This window comes from Thamnophis elegans, chromosome 4, assembly GCF_009769535.1.
Source record: "Thamnophis elegans isolate rThaEle1 chromosome 4, rThaEle1.pri, whole genome shotgun sequence".
NCBI lineage: Eukaryota > Metazoa > Chordata > Lepidosauria > Squamata > Colubridae > Thamnophis > Thamnophis elegans.
The window spans coordinates 17,628,587-17,646,669 of NC_045544.1; the positions used below are offsets into that span (position 1 = coordinate 17,628,587).

General features: G+C 34.3%; 1 protein-coding gene across 2 annotated transcripts in view; it reads right to left on the minus strand.

Moving 5' to 3' along the window:
* IBTK (inhibitor of Bruton tyrosine kinase) overlaps positions 1 to 18,083 on the minus strand; it is a 41,850-nt gene that overhangs the window by 16,706 nt on the left and 7,061 nt on the right. For both annotated transcript variants that reach the window (XM_032215011.1, XM_032215010.1), the window contains exons 4-16: positions 17,490 to 17,614; positions 16,439 to 16,549; positions 15,322 to 15,492; positions 13,214 to 13,331; positions 11,930 to 12,110; positions 9,859 to 9,982; positions 9,117 to 9,291; positions 5,304 to 5,475; positions 4,101 to 4,706; positions 3,392 to 3,478; positions 2,372 to 2,454; positions 2,244 to 2,281; positions 94 to 190 (exon numbers count right to left, since the gene is read on the minus strand). In XM_032215011.1, coding sequence (XP_032070902.1) covers positions 94 to 190; positions 2,244 to 2,281; positions 2,372 to 2,454; positions 3,392 to 3,478; positions 4,101 to 4,706; positions 5,304 to 5,475; positions 9,117 to 9,291; positions 9,859 to 9,982; positions 11,930 to 12,110; positions 13,214 to 13,331; positions 15,322 to 15,492; positions 16,439 to 16,549; positions 17,490 to 17,614 — 2,088 coding nt within the window. The remainder of the gene's footprint in view (positions 1 to 93; positions 191 to 2,243; positions 2,282 to 2,371; positions 2,455 to 3,391; positions 3,479 to 4,100; positions 4,707 to 5,303; positions 5,476 to 9,116; positions 9,292 to 9,858; positions 9,983 to 11,929; positions 12,111 to 13,213; positions 13,332 to 15,321; positions 15,493 to 16,438; positions 16,550 to 17,489; positions 17,615 to 18,083) is intronic.

Here is an 18,083-nt window from a genome sequence, read left to right on the forward strand (position 1 = left end):
ACACGAATTTTCTCAAAAGATACTACACTCCCTATTCATTCCTAACACTACTTATTTTTATTCTAGTGAGGTAAGAGATGTTCATGCCCTCACCATTTACTGCAACAGCTTCATCTGCATAAATATAATCCAGGATGACCTGCAGGATTTCAGATGGGAACGGCAATTCTAAAGATGAACAACATGATGCCTACATGAAAAAGAGTTTACACAAACATTTTGAGTACAAATCCACTTTATGATCCAGGACAATTTTGCTGTAAGAATTTTTTTTAAAAATCTTCAGAGTTCAAAAGACATAGGCTGCCCATACAAAATAACTATTAAGAAATAAGTATCTTATGATTTTCAAATAATGAGATTATTTGCCGAGTCTGTTGGTAGCCCATACTGGTATACGTTATATGAGAAATTAGGTTGTTTTCATTCTTGAAAATCAGGAGGGATTTTCCCAAAATTGTTATTATCCAAAGCATGCTTTTTTCCATGACAATCGGATTAATGCTTCTTACATTTTAGCATAAGAAGTACAACAGAAGCAATATTTTTAACCATCTCCAGTTTCTACACAAATTGTGCTTCTTAATATATCTCTTATCGGAAAGATGATGGAAGCCCATCCGACAAAGAGGCTTCACAGAATTATCTTTCCAATGAGATCAGTTGCCAGAAGAAAGCTAATGCATAGAATAGAGCTAAAAAGCATGGTTGGCATGCACTTCTGATAGCAACTATAGATAGATGCTCTTATTTTCTTACAACATATTGTATGGGAATTAGAGTACATAGAGTACCTCATCAATTATTCTGAAATCTCAAGCCAAATGCAAACAAGGGGGGAAATCTCACATAAACACAATATCCTGAAGACATAACTGAATTATTTCAAAAATTTTGGCAATGCTCCATTTTGGAAAATAACTGTAAGGGAGTCTACTAAATGCTCCATAGCTATTAGTCATCCACTGGCAATTTCAATGTACACTAATTTGAAAAACACTTGTTCTGACTTCATGCTTTTAAGATTGAATAGAAAAACCATTGAACATTCACACCACATAAAGAATTCCCCAATGCAATTGAGGGGGCTTGGATTACTGTTACGTAACACTAATATATGCACACTATTAGTAATACAACAAGCCATGCGCATTCAGGCACAGCCCTAGGAAATTAAGTGCCAAATACAGTAATAAATCAGTTGCCTCTGCTATCACTGCCAATAAACCACAAAATCTCTGTTTTATATTTTATTATATTGGATGTTGTTTTAACTTCCAGAACTGTTTATGAATTGGGCAACTTTAGAAAGTTGAGTGATAAATTAAATAATAAACGTGCAACAGTTAAGCCTATAGAAAAATCTCTTCCATTGCAATCAAGAGAATAACAACGTAGCCAAGTGTTTCTATTCAGAAAAGAAAGCACAGTAAAATGGAAATAAATGAAGTACAAGAGTAAAGAAGCAAATAATCTTCAGATATGAGATCAGGGGGTTAATAAATGCTGCAGACGGAATGCCTAATGGCTTAACCAGATACATGGACTTGAATACAAGAGAGTATGTGACGATATGTAACAGTGTGACCTTGCTCCAAGTTCCAGGTATCATCTGGAATTGCATTGGCTGGCACAGTATGAGAAAAGAATGGTTGTTGTTGCTACAGTTGTCACAAATACAATTTTTATGAAAGTTAACTCATCCTATTATTTTAAAAGTATTCTCAACCAGAATATTCTTTTTAAATGCTCCTTTATCTATTAAGAAATTACTAAAGTCTACTAAGGCCATTTTTGACAGGCAATGAGGACATTTTAATTTTCTTCTGTATGAACAGTTTTATCATTAATGAGCTTTTTAATATTTTATTTTTCCTTGAATATCCGAAGTTCCTCCCACTGAGCGAGGTCCTGCTTCCTATTGTTTTATATATTTATATACATACATACATACATACATACATACATACATACATACATACTCATTAGAGTGCAGTTAATAGTTAATACTAATTGTAAGTATTAAAATGAAGTAACTATACATTCTTTAATCTTTACAAAAAAGGAAATACTGCTTTATTCTTGAATGATTTTTATCTTCTGGAAAGGATATAATCCTCTTTGGCATTACTTTTATTTACTTCGTAAGAAAATAATTTTCTCCACATAACTCCCAATAAATACGTTCGCACCTTTTTTTTTTAATTTTAAAAAAGGGATTGGTAACGGATCTACAAACTCACCTCAATCCAAGAGTTGCTCAGCATGCTGTGAAAGTAGTCTGCAAAGGAGAGAGATTTCATTCTGTCATGTATTAAAAAGACCCACAACCATTAATAAACTAAGAAAGCCACCTTATATTAATACCTACCAAGTCTGGCACAGAGCACACATTTGTGGCATGGGAATTCCTTTCCATCTTTAGACTTGATAGTCACATCACAAAGGCGTGAACTAGAAAAAATTAACAGCATTATATAGAATACAATATATACAAATATTATACTAATTAATCAAAAAAACAGCAGTTTATTGCTTACAGAGCTTAACATGTAAACACACAACATATTTATTTGATTTTACAAAAACAAATTTGTGATTGACACCAACGATCAGTGCCAGATTTTGTCCTTGCTGACTGAAGAAGCTTGTAGATATCAATTTGATTTCATCTTGCCTATCTAGAAATGTGCATTTGTAAAGCCATATTTAGGTTGTTTGTAAAACAAATTTGGAGAATTTGTTATAAATATTGAAATTATTTTCACAGAATTCTTATCAGTTACAATCCTGTTTTATTTTATACAACAAAAGCCATTTTCCCCACTACCTCAGATGGTATTTATTTCCTCCCTCAGCTCTTACATATCCTAACATTAGCATATCTCTTTTTTGGTGGTGTTGGTGTTGGATCAGCAAGATATTGCAAGCTACAATACATGTGTCCATCTTCCAGCTCCTCTGCTTCTATGATGGAAGTGGTATCATCAAATTGCTGATTGGTTTGCCTAGCATTCAAGTTGAGACTATTCTATCATTTTTGAGTTGTATTGCAGAACTGACTTTGACTTCTATGGAGATTGTCAGCCATCCAGGTCATGGTTGACCCAAAGGAGCTTCTAGTATAATATTGACATTGAATGGGTTGCGAGTGTCCATTTGGTTTTCTTGGCAGAATGATGGAGTGGACTGTCATTTTCTTTTCCAGTGGATCTTGTTTATTCTTATTCCCCATACTAAGTTCAGCCTATCATGGATGACTCTTCTTGGAGTGTATACTCTGAATACCATAGCCATCATAGCCATCACTGAGATGTGAAACACCTTCACCACAATTCAGGAAAAGTAGTTTCTGGATTACCCCTACCTCTTCCAAATCCTATAAACTCACCCTTTTTTCTGACTGAACTTTGGTTTGTTGCCATTTTTTCTGTTCACAACATTAACTCTTCCATTTTCTATCCTGAGTCCATCTAGCCTGAATGAAAATTTTTTAAAAAAAGGTCACAATTGTTATTACAACAATTTATTTTGAAAGCAATAATAAATAACCAACAGAAAATTTATCTGTTCAATATATGGCACTTTTCCAGTAGCGGGTGCACTTTTTTTCAGAATTAGAAAAACCTCTGCTTTTGCATGCAATTTGTTTGTCTGTGCCAGCAAAATAAATAGACTATGAAGGCCTCCTAGAAACAGGAAAGGAAGCTAAACAGGATTATGGTAAAGTCCATAACTAATTTGTATAATTTTGTTATTATATTTTGAGTAGCAAAGTAAATGCAGTCAAATGTACACTGTCAACTTATACAAACAAGATGCTACTTCAGTTGTTAACTTTCTGCATATTTGTAAATTAGTTCAGCTGTATGGTTCGAACAGCAATGTGGATCCCTCCTCTTAAAAATATTTTCTGTTCATAAAACTTAGATACAACACTGTACATAATTATATACAGAAAGCTTCATGTTTTCAAATATTTTTCCCTGAATATAGAACAATATTGGGTCCAGATATTAACCTGAAGATTAAACTCTTGTGTGTGTGGAGGGGGGAGGGGGGAAATCACACATACAAAATCATAAAAAGGCATCACATACCTTGAACTTAAATTACTAAGACCAAATTTCTTTGCAGCAATTTGCAACATTTTAACAAGATTCATTTCTTCTCCATCTTTGCATTTTTTAGAAGTGGATTTTGATTTACTTCTCTGTTTTTCATTCATCTTCTGCACTTGGTTGCGTTTATAAACCGCAAATGCAGACTTGTTATTAACGTCCCCATGAACAGCTATTTTATTCAAGTTTGTAATTAAGTTATCTTCATTCTCTTCCACTCTTTCTTTGTACACCATTCTGGGCCTGTAGCCATGAATCAGCAGATCACATGAGTCTGTGTAAATGTACTGGAGAAGGTACATAAGCAAGTCTGGATGAAGTTTCTCCATCACAAAGAGATCACAACCAACTTCGTCTTTATCTTTACGATACAGGTCAGCAGAATCTAACCAGTTTGGGTCTGATACAAAGAGTTTCCGGAAAAAATCAGAGCGCATTGCCAACATGTATTTGTGCACAGGAAAAGTCCGAGTGCCAACCTGGAAAGTAACATCATGGATAGTGTCCATAACTTCAGCTTCTCTCAACAACTTTCCAAAATCTTCAGTAATGGTGGATCTTGACACATTTGGAATTTCATACAAACTGGAACAAAAAAGCACACAAGCATTAATTTTTTCCAAACAAATCCAGCTTTTAATATATCCTATAAAAATCTTGAGGTGTAATAGAAAGAGAAAGCAACAATTTTAAAAATAGGCATTTTAACCTGCTGATGAACATGAAACAAAAAGACAATAAACACAATCGTGTCCTTGATATATACAGTAGGTACCTTTTAGATATGCTCAAATATATCCTATGTTTTGGAAGAGGGAACGAGGGAAGCTCTCAACTGCTAACTGTACGTATCTTGAATAAAGAACATTCATTCTTATATATGTTTTAACAATTAAAAAACATGCTCTCATTCTAAAGATTTAGTACGCTATTATTTCTTATTGTACTTCAACCCATATTTTGCTTTAGTTTTTGAAATATAGCCCAATATTTCCTCTGCTGACAGTAAAGGTGGGTTAATTACTCTTTTCTTAGTCAGATAAGAGTACAAACTTGAATGCTAAATATTAAAGATGTAAGAGCTTGAGTAATTTGCATAATGGCATAAATAATCAGTTGGGCGAATTTTCAGTTCGGTCCAGAAGTTGCACAGGGAAAGGTTATTGCAATATGTACTCAAACCTTGTTTTGGGATCTGACTGTAAAACAGCAAAATTACATCCATTAGGATCTGTTGTAATACTGACTGCTCTGTGCACAAAAGCAAGTTTCTCAAGTTGTATTCGTTCATATGTACTGTTTGCATCATAGGATGAGATATCACTTGAAGAATTATGAAGGTTTGACAGCGTATCTGTAAAATAAAGAAAAAGTTAATTAGGCGATCAGGAAAGGCTGACAAATATTTTTATTTGATTAATTTTACTGAGCCCACCAGTGCTAGAAGTTTATGGATTCAAATTTCTATTAAGAATCATACCTCGTTTGCTTTCTAAATTGTTTTTGTAATCAGGCCCAAAACCACAAGAGGACTTGGCTTGCTGTCAAGTTTCCTCTACGGGCTTCTAAATTTCTACCCATAATTTAGCAAACTAAACTAAACTTTGCAAGGATCTTAAGAGTAAATGTATAAACAGACAATGATGATTCTTTTTTTTCCCTTTAAGGGTTCTTAGATTTGAAGGCTACATCTTTTTCCACCAAAGACACTGCTTCCTCAGAGATTTTTCATCATGTTGGATTTTATTTACATATTTATTTATTTAAGCAAGATACAAAAGTACTAAGCACTTGTTAGCTTTAAGCACAAGACAAGCATGCTCCATCTTAGGCTTCTATGGGGTTTGCAGCTCACACCAACTCAGACATAGCGGGCACCTTCCCATTACCAGAATGCAAACTTCTTTAGTCCATATTTGTGAATGGGGCAGGGCTCTTGCTCATCTGCACTACGAAATATCTCTTCAGAATTCTTTAAGTGGTATCTCACCATATGATGCACAAACCATGCACATGAACAAATAGAATATGAGAAACTTGCTTTTGTGCACAGAGCTGTCAGTAACACAACAGATCCTAATGGATGTAATTTTGTTGTTTTAGATCCCAATCCCTCTCTCTAAGCAAGGAAATGGAGACCTGTTTAAATGTTTTTAATTTAATTTTCAATCTTGCAGAAGAACTGGAAGTGGAAATAGAGAAGCTTGGTACTATGCCTAGCAAAAGAAAAAAAAAAACCAGCACAGTTCTCAGCCTAATGGAGGCTAAAATCTGAAAGATGCTGGAAAAAGCGGAGCAGAGAATTTTGCTTCAGGAATCTATTTTTCTCTAAGGAAAAAGATAAACAAACGGAGCAAGAAAATTTCATTAGAAATTTGATATTTATCTGTCTACGTGGTATTAGTCAAGCCTTGCTGCTGTCTCTTGTGCTTATTTTTGCTGTGGAAGTAGGATGTGTATCTCATTTTTCCTATCAAAGGCTATATCCAAGATTTGGGGTGGGGGTACTTTATTAACTTATGAGCTAAAAGATACACTATAAGCAGTTTATATTTCAATCATATTAATTGTAGCATACCACTGCCATCCTGTGGTAAAACTGGAATACTGCATAAAACCTGCACCACCATAGTCTCATATGATCATTGAAAATAAATGGGGAAAAGGACTAACTTTCAAGTTTAGCACATGGAATTTTATTTTAAAGGTTTTTCTAATATAAATAATATTATTGAAAGATGTATCCTCCTTAAATTATTATCTTTCACTGTATTTTTGCCAACTATCTAAAAAATATATTATTTTTTATATTTTTTAAAATAAATCCTCGTGACCTCAAAAAAATATTCTTAATTTGCCAGGAATAAATTGAATAATTCCTAACACGAGCACTTTACCAGATGAAGAAAATGCTGAATCTAACCTTCATCTACTATATCCATGGCTGCTTTGGAAATAAAATTTATCACTGTAACATGACAAATACAGCTGATTTTCAAAACCTTAACATCAAACTCAATAATGCACAACTTCACTTTTTTATCAAATCCAAGAACTGCAGGCAGTTTTCACTTAACAATGGGTTGTTTCCAGGCCTAATTGTGGTTGTAAATGAAGGACTACTGTATAATGCCTAGCTAAATAGAAAGAATCCAACATATCTTGGTTTAAGCAGTTGAGATGGTTAGAGTATCAAATAAATATGCTGCATTTGGTTCTCTTTGTTTTTTAATACAAGATACATTAACTGGAAGCAAACAGCAAGAAAAAAGAAAACGTTTTTCCAAGCATACAAAGTTACAAGCCCTAAAATTTGATTGACTAATTTTCTGGAGCAAACAAAGAAAAGAATTAACAGGTGAAACTAATCAGAAAAAAATTGTGCAATGGTCATTTATAAAATAACATTTTGTTGGAAGTATACTGCTGAAGTAACCTATAATTAAAGAAAATACTAATATTTAAATATAGTTTAGTTTTTTGCTGCACAAATTTTAGTATAATAACCCAGGATCTACTTTATGCACACTAAAAGATACAACCCAACATTGTACACTGACTATGCATCGAATTCCAAGTTTTCAGTAACAGGCTAATATGTCATATATGAAATAGTATGAATATAATTCTTAATTTATTGATGAAGATTATGTTGCAATAAATACATAGAATGGCAAGATAATCAGGCAGAAACTTACTTTCCGTAATTATTCTGAAATATCTATGAGTTTCAGAATCAGAGACGTATGTATATATGTCTGCCCAAAGAGCTGCCAATTCTGTTCTACAGAGAAATTATTGAGTCTGTCATCTGAACCTCTATAACTGTCTGGTTTGCCTCTGCAACCAAACAAGACAGACACAGACTTCGATGGATAATTAGAACTGCAGGAAAAACAATTGCTACCAACCTGCCTTCCATTGAGGACTTGTATACTGCACGAGTCAAAGAGGGCTCTGAAAATATCTACAGAACCCTCACATCTTGGACATAAATTGTTTCAACTTCTACCCTCAAAACAACGCTATAGGCCAGTGCACACCAGAACAAGACAAAAGGACAGTTTTCCCCCTGAATACCATCACTCTGATAAACAACTAATTCCCACAACACTGTCAAAATATTACTAAGATTGTACTACTATTATTCTTCTCATCCTTCCTAGTACCTATCTCTTCCCACTAATGACTATAACCCTGTTGCTTGTATCTTTACAATTTATATTGTTTTATCTGTTTCCTAGTTTGATTTGATTGCTCATTAGTAACCAAGACTATCACTAAGTGTTGTTATCTTATGATTCTTGATAAATGTATTCTATTTTATTTTTCTTTATGTACACTGAGAGCATATGCACCAAAGATAAATTCCTTGTGCGTCCAATCACACTTGGCCAATAAAGAATTCTATTCTATTAGAGTACATATCTTGTTTTTTAAAACTATCTCAAAATATTTAGAATCAACCTAAATATGCTTACCCTGTATTTTTTGGAGTACAAGATGCACCGGAGTATAAGACGCACCAAGATTTTGAAGAGGCAATTTTTTAAAAAAATGTTTTTGCACTCTACAAACCTCCAAAAACAGCCCATTTTTTGCAAAAACGGGACCATTTTTTTAAAGGGCATGAATAGCCTTTAGGAGGCTTGTAGAGTGCGCTCGGGGGGGGGGGGGCGCAAAAATGAGAAAAAAACAGGCCCGTTTTTTGTCAAAAAAAAGGGCATGCATAGCCCTTTTTCACTGAGGGAATGGAATGGCTTCTGTTAGGTAAACCTATTTGCCACTTTCACTGCCACTCTCTCATGTGTTCCCAAACCCTCTCAGGACAGAGAAAGGACAAACCAGACTATAAAGGCAGATAAATGTTGATTGCAGGGGAAAAGGAATGGGATGCATTCTCTTCATTTCATATCCAGAATGTTCATGTTGATACATACCCAAAAATGATTTAAATTTTAAGGCTTCAGTTTTGTCAAAAGGTTGTTAACTGACCTCTCTTTTCTGAATGTCTGTTCCCATCCATCCATTTTCCCTTAAAAGCTTCACCATCCTGTGTAACAAACATAATTTCATTCCTATTTAGAAAAACATCAGACATATACACTTGGCGGCCATAGATCCATCGGCACTGTTTCATTGGACTGTTGGCAGATTTCCAGCACAATACCTAAAACATAACATTTAAAAAAAGGGAAAGGAAAATATGTCTACATTAGTAGCTCTCTATATCTTCATTCTGCACTTATTATAGCAATAGCACTTAAGAGTTATATACTGCTTGACAGTGCTTTACAGCCCTCTCTAAGCAGTTTACAATGTCAGCATAATGCCCCCAACAATTTGGGTCCTCATTTTACCCACTTCGGAAGGATGGAAGGCTGAGTCAACCTTGAGCCTGGTCAGATTTGAACTGCCAAATTGCAGGCAGCCAGCAGGCAGCAGAAGTAGCCTGTAGTACTGCATTCTAACCAATGCGCCACCAAGGCTCTGTACTTATTTTCTGTACTGAGAAATCAATAGAATCTATCTGGCTTCAGAAACTTAATTATTTGGTATTTGGTATTTATTCGATTTGATAGAGTCATTATCTCTATGACTCTATTGATGCAACTGTACATAATCATTAACCAATTCAAAAAGGAAATTTTCAGTGTTAGAAAGGGAACAATAAGCATACTTATTATATGCTGTCCAGATGCAGCAATGGAGTGGAGAAGAGGAAGAGACAACTTACTCTTCCAGCTTGATCCAGTGCAAGAATATAAATCCTCAGACCTCCGTTTTCTTTAAGATGTTGAGGATTCACCCTGTAATCCAAATGGCCTCCGCTTACGAGAACCTTTTTTAAGTTAAGTTGCCTAAACAAGGACACAAAAGAATTTATGCTGACATAAACAAGAATAAGAACAGAAAAAGAAATCTCACTTGACAATTTAAAAAGTGAGTTATTAATGAAAAAATTGCAGTGTTGACAGAGCCCAATGACTAAACAAAGAGAAACATGATACAATAACCTTTCTTACTCCTAAAATATCACATCTGTACAATAAGCCAATGTGACATTTTGTCCTATTCTGTTGCTAACATTTTGCTTCACAAATCATGCAATATTTACCATATAACTTTTTTAAATATATATATATATTGTGCATCAATAAAAACGTGACAAACTATTGACTCTAAGATAGTATCTGAAAAAATAACTTGTAATGCAAAAGGAGAATAGAACGATAACTTTCAAAATTTCCTTACAAGTCACAGCGAGAATTAGAAAGTGCACTGGCTTAAAATCCTTAACCTTGGAGACAACTGGAGAGGTAAAATAGTTAAAATCTAGATAAGGCCATTCTGGGTTGAAATATCAGTATTAAAACAATCATTTTAACAAACCATAATCATTTCAGCTTTCTTTATACTCAATAAATCAAACTAACTGTACAAGTTGCATTAATTAAATTGTAAAGATTACTGACAAAAGTGCATGCAAAGTTGCTTGGGTACCTGAAAAGAGAAAGTTAAGCATTATTTTTAAGAGAGCATTCTAGTTGCATATTCAAGTAAGCTGGAAAGAATTTGATGATAATGATTCAAATGTTAGTCAGGATCTAGGAAATCAAAATTTGAGAAATCCCAAAATCCATATACAGTAGTATCAAGTTATAATTTAAAAAGAGGATCATAGCATTTAAACATTTATAGAATTTCCATTTTCAATTGTATAGCAACTTAAGCTAAACAAAATACAATTTACATTATCTACACTATCAGCATTTGGAGTAACATGTTGGAGATGTATTCCAAAAGGACAAGGCCTAGAAAAAGCTGGGGTTTTTAATATTGAAATTTCACTAAAATTAAATACTGATTACATGCAGTTGACAATATAATATTACATTTCATACAAAAAAAAATGGTACCATACATTCTTCAGGCAGAATTGATGCAGCCAGCCTGTTATCACTACTATTATTAGGTGAGATGGGCCAAAACTGAAGAAGGACCAAGTCTCATCCAGATTTCATTCCAGAAGATGCTCAAAACTAAGATTCTCCATATAGTGTTTGGGTATTGACTGATGACTGGTTGGTTTCTAGAAAAATGCATCAGGCTGCTTGCCTGCAATAAGCAAGCCACCCATAGCTATCACATGGCTACCCAAAACCAAATCAGCCTTTGGCCAAAATTATTGACCCATCTCTGCAACAGGATTTTGAAACTAAAAGCAGCAGAATGATTTCTATCTGATTTACATTTTAACTCTAGGGCATCATCATTCATTTTTACTGGGCAAAATTACATTATTATCACAATATTAATCTGTAGCACTTTAAAAACTAAAAAAAAGATGCTATGCTAACATAGGTACTATTCAGAAAATGTTAAATATTGGGGGTTTTTCACTAAAATTCTTTCTCTTGGGAAAAAATGTTCAAAAGTTGCATATTTTTAAAGGATTTCTATGTTTACAAATTAGATTTGCTTTATATTGTGTTCCTCCAGTACTATATTAAACAAAAACAGATTGCATCCAGGCCAGTTCTACGTGCAAAAGCCTATTTCACACAATTGGCAGAACAATCTAGACAAAGACTTGTACAACTATACAATGGAGCAAACAATATTAGTCCTTCCACATCATCACAGCTCAAACAGCCTAGAATTAGATGTCAGCAATATCGGTATGCTTAAAACAGAAGATTTTGGGGGGGGAAACCAACAACCACAGCCTTTCAATCTGTTGACATAGTTTAAAAAAATCAGAAAGAGAAGCTTAGACAATTCTCTGGGAAGAAAAAACCACTCACTTGGAAGCAATCTTCTTGCACTGATAGTCACTAAGCAAATAGATGTCTCCTTTTTCAGAAACACAAACTGTGGCACCATCACTTGCAGTGACAAAGGACATATTGATGTCCTTATGATGTAGAGCAGAGACTTGGCGAGGAGAAGTTACACACTTCTCTCCATTAGGATCTAGCAAGTATCCTACAATGTAAGAGAATACCCTAAATGTCAAGTTTTCCAGATCTAGAATTATTTGGCATTTAAGCACAATTCTTTTCTTATTAAGAAAGGCAGAAATAAGTATTTTCCATTCAACCACTTGCACTTGCCTGGAGGATCAAAAAAATAATTTTAAACATGCCAACATATGAAGCAGCCTTATAATGAATTAGTCCACTATCCCACCACACTCAGCACTTTTGTTTTTCTGATCGGTAACCATGTTCCAGGAGCTTCTTGCCAAAGAGGCTTTTGTAATGAAACCACATTAAAAGAGAACACTGGAAAAAGTTACAGATTACATCATGGAAAGAAGGTCACAAATTCTGTTTATTAAATGAATAATTGTGCAACATTCTGTTTAGCTTATCACTGAAAGCCAACCTTATAGGCAGGATCCAACTGAATGAAAACATTTTACAAACAAAACTTTACTCCTAATACAATTAATATGTATACCTTTACTTGGAGGGTCTTAAAACTCTATGGTTTCATACAGAGTCATAATGCAACCTTTTACCAGTCTGAATCCATTGCTAAATTTACAGATTACACTCACATACTCTTTCAAGGATCCTTGTAAGTTTTTCTAAAATTTGTACCCATGTTCCTTTGATTATGTAGGTCCTAAATTGATAAATGTTCGGGTTCAATTTCATTTAATTTAACATAGTGTTAACATACTAAAACATTTAATTACAAAATACTGTGTTTTCAGTATTAAATATATTAAACTTAAATATTAATACTTAGGTATTAAATATAATAAACTTGAATATTAAACTTAGAGGAATTCTTTTAGTTTGTTAGAATAATCGTTGTTTTTGTGAGGGTGGGTAGGAACATTCATTGCATAGGCAAGATATAGAGAGAGAGGGCTAGAAAGTAAAGGAAATCAAATAATTAAGAGAAAAACTGCAATATGAAAAATCAACAATTTCCCAAGGGCATAGTTAACTTTAACCATTAACAGCACTACTTCAAATACATGTCAACTTTGGCATCTCATGATACTGCAAGTAGATTGTAAAATTTAAGCAACGATTAAGACCCACAAACATCAAATGTTTTTTATTCCCTCTCACCTAATTGTCCACCATTCAGTCCCATTGTATAGACTGCTTCTTTGGTCCATAATACTGAATGGAATCTCCCTGCAGCCACACCAATCACTGTCCTTCCCTTAAGATTTTTTGCTTGAATCTGTTTTTAAAAAGCCAACAGACATACATACAGGTGTCATAAATCAAATCAGCTTAGCCCTGAATCTAAAGAACAGAGAAACAACATAATTCAATAAAGACATTTTAATTCGTAAATAAAAAATAAGAACATATATTATTTAATCAGTCATTGCAAAGGAGATGATGAACACTGCCATGGTGACGCCACAACTCTGAAATTCCCTTCTCAGGGAAATTTGCCAAGCAATCTTTTTTTAGTTTTACATGTCAGAAACATTTTAATCCAGCAGGCTTGGACACCTTTCAGTTATTTCGAAGAACTCTTAATTGTTAGAGAGCTTTTTAATAGCTTGTAATATTCCTTTAGATTGCTATGTTCTTTAATATTTTATTGTTGTCATCTGTTTGGCTCATATTTAGATTAAAAGCACCAAGAATGATGTTAATCACAATAAAGTACTTGTTTAATAGAGTTCTGCAAAGCCTTCAAAACAGAGGCTCAAGCAAAGCCTTCAAAGCACCTTATCCTTACTGTCTTTGTGTGCATGTTTGCATGCATGTAGTCACTTCATTTGCCTGTCAGATCCAGCAGAAGTGCACACACATGCAAAAGCAATCAGGGAAAACTTTGAAATAGCCATATCAAGCCTAGCCTTCTAGATGATTCTTTAATTTTTTTCCATGTAATATTACATATTTATTCTGCCTTTATTTTTATTAATTAAAGGCAGTTTGCATACCTAATATATACCTGAGCTGTGGTGGTGCAGTGGTTAGAATACAGTATTGCAGGCTAATTCTGCTGACTGCCAATTGCCAGCAGTTTGGCAATTCGAATCTCACTAGGCTCAAGGTTGACTCAGCCTTTCATCCTTCTGAGGTTGGTAAAATGAGGACCCAGATTGTTGGAGGCAATATGCTGACACTGTAAACCGTTTAGAGACGGCTGTAAAGCACTGTGAAGCAGTATATAAGTCTAAGTGCTATTGCTAATGTTCCTTCTTCTTATATTCCCTACAATAACAACTCTGAGAGTGACTGACCCAAGATTGACTGACCTTTACAGGTTTAAGGGAGGACTAATACTCAGCCTTTTGCTTTCTAACTAAGCACCTTAATCACAACCCCAGTGTCCTTGGCCACATTATCACAATTTATGATCTTCACAGCCAGCTTCCAACAAGAACTGTCAATTGGAAAGCCTGTAGGAAGTGTAAAGTTGCAAGCCTGTCACATAACATCAACTTAACCGCAGTTCAGCGGTTCAAATCTCACCGGCTCAGGGTTGACTCAGCCTTCCATCCTTCCGAGGTGGGTAAAATGAGGACCCAGATTGTTGGGGGCAATATGCTGACTCTCTGTAAACCGCTTAGAGAGGGCTGAAAGCCCTATGAAGCGGTATATAAGTCTACTGCTATTAACTGCAGTAGGAACTGACAATTGCTATCTTAAGTCAGGTGTAAGCATGTGACTTTTCATTTTTCAACCGTGTTGCTTAGCAATAGTTACCAGTCCAATGATGGATGGTAAATGAGGACTACCTATAACTTCTGTTATTGAGAAACCTATTAAAAGTTGGTCTTTCAGACATGATTTCATAAATTAACATCTAACTGGTGTGTTTCATTTTAATGTGCCGTATGTTACATTTTAATTCTGGATTTTATATACTTATATAGTGATAGAACATAGTTTTAAAATCCTTCTACAAGCAGGCTTTGGGAACTGCCTAGAATTTTTAATAATAGAGCAGAATATAAATACTGTAAAATAAATAATAAGTATCACACTATATCACTTGGCACTATATCTGATGTATGAATGTGCATATATATGATTCTGAATTGTAAGGATTGAGATGGGCAGCTATAGAAATTGGGAGGGAGAGGGGGAGGGACAGATGGACGATAGAGTATGTTCATGCTAACAAGATGTGCACACTTGATGCATGAATGTACAAATGTATAGGCACATCTAAAACACTTTCTTAGTAAGGAGATTAATTTTACCTGTCTGGGAACACTGCAGTTAGGAGGAGGAGGATGTATACCAAGTTGATGAAAAGTATTAATGCCAAAGGCATATAGACATCCATCTTCTGTTAGTACAAGTGTATGATCTTTAGCTGCTGCCACTTGAGAACACTGATGACCCACCAAGCTTTCTACCAGTCTAGGAATCTAAGACAGATGAAGAAGAAAAATGTTACCTTTAATATTTCAAGCCACATCTCTCTCTATTAGAAGGTTCATTATCAAGAACTCAAGCAAAATCACCTTCAAAAGGATTATGTGTTTTCATTCATCCTTTGTCTTGTAGGACACCTTGTAACAATACTATTATTACGATATAAGTTTTTGTGGAGAAAATAAAACTCTCTCAAAGCTGTTACTTTTCCTGAAATAGTAAATGGAAACTGACTAAACAAATTTCCTAATAGTGTTTTGATTATATTCTAATAAATTTGTTAATTTTAAACTATAGGATTCTGTACCTGTCCATGGCTACCTTTCAAAATATTATCCAAGATTATTCTTTAATTTATGTTCCCTACCAGATAGTTTGAGAATTCATTAATAATGAAAGCAACTCATTATTTATGGAATCAACTACCAACACAACTTTTAACCATAGATCAAAAAAGCTCAATATGATCTACCCATTAAAATTAGAATTACAGCATTCTCTAATTGCTTCAGGAAATATATATGTAATAATATGCATGTACGTGTATATATTTGCTTGTATTCTATTTGTACATGTACGTAAACAGTTAAAAGTATTAAGAATGGTATTTTAATATTATAAGATAATCTTATACCCCCCAACTACACTGGACTATTTCCATCATCATTTCCATTATTTCATCATGGAATAAAAGTCTCAACCTGTGGATAATGGGGGAGTAACATCTTTGTACATGTACTGTGTACATGACATTACGGATATGCAATCAGAATTATAGTATTCATATTTAACATAGACTACATTAAAGAGAAACATGTTTTTCAATATCTGCTGAATAGCCACTTTTTAAAAAGAAATTAGGAGTCCTACCATGTATATAGCTTAGTGGATCTAAAAATCAATATTTTTTCATAATCTAAATTATTAGTTTTAAAATACCAAGCAAGTCTGCTCATCACCATGCCCCAAGCGACCTCCTTGACCATGCCCACAGGTATAAACCTGCCCTTTCTGGGAAAGGAACACCGAATGAAATTTGCAGAGTACCACCTAAGAAAAGAGAGATATTTTAAAAAGTAAGAACTTGAACTTTATCTAGCTAACTTTTGCAAAGTAATTTGATATTTAAATCATTTACTTTGTAACAATATGGAAACAAATCATGCCTCATTTTAAATATATACTAAATGAATTTAAATAAACTGCACAGTGTACATTTATACAGTAATACTAGATGCCTACACAAAAAACCACTTACTATATTGACTGTATTACAGGAAAATGTAACGTAAGAAAAAATATATTTTGAAAATAATTGTCTTTATTTCTAATATTTTTAAATGAATTTTAAAAACAACAATAATTATCAAGATAAAGCATAACTTTATGCATGGTTTTATGTATGTAGGTCATTTCCTACATATCCACCTATGGAAGAGCGGACTGTAGCATAAACTCTGCCATTTCTGGTGGTATTCCATGCCAAACCTGGCTCCTACAGGTAAGCCCGAAGATGTGGAACATTAGAAGTGATAAGTGCTTCTTTGAGAGAAGATGAAATGCCACCTCCTTCCTGGAGGTGTGTGCTGTCTTGAAGAAGCCCTCTCTCACTTGAACCATGCTGAACAACTACTACTGCCTAGTCTCCATCCTTCTCTTTGAAAAGAAGGTTGTTGAGAGAGCAGAGGAAACCATAGAGGAAAGAGTGATATCAAAGTACTAAAAATCATTTCTTGCCAAGGATTTTAGGATAGGAATGGGTCAGACACTAAAGTATTTATGAAATCAGAAAGAAAACTGGTTTAGCCACAGATGTATAATAAAAAATGTGGGACAAAAGAATATGACAGCTCTTTTCAAATATACCTGTTAAGAAGAAAGGGAGTGGCTATGTAAGAACTCCTCCCAACCTCTATGGTCAATCAAGTGTTTACCACTGCCGCCATCCTAGTTTCCCACTTTCCAATACTTTCCACAATGCCTACATTACCTGTTTAATATAAATCCCATTTCGAGGAAAGAGATCCACCAACTCAGGATGATGTCTACTCTGTTGACCACCATGGCCTAAAGTAAAATTGATGTTGTTTCCCCAGGTATAGACATCTGTGGGATCTAAAGTAGAATGGTAAGTTCTTCACTGCAGTGTCTCATTTGACGTGTGACTGAAATGCATTTACTTTTTTTCTACTTATGAATGCTTTTCATATATTCCCAAAATATAATTTAGGAATATTAATCCGTATTAAGGTATTATTGCAACAAAATTATACACTCAATAATTTGCATAATCAAAATTAAGGTAATAGCATCTTAAAATATAGACGCATTCAGTGTACAACCAGACATGTAATTCTATCAAAGCTGAATCAGACATTATTCATAATAGCAAGTGTTGTATTTTCAATTTTTATATTATTTTTATATTTTATACTAGATAGCCCATGCCCTGTTGTGTCATCACTTCAGGGATATTTTCTTGCTTGAACAGAGAAACACAAGGACTAAACACAGGCAAAAAAAAAAATCTGTGAGAGGAAGAGCAGACTACCTGCCTGCTTCCCCATAGAGTTTCCTTGTGGGA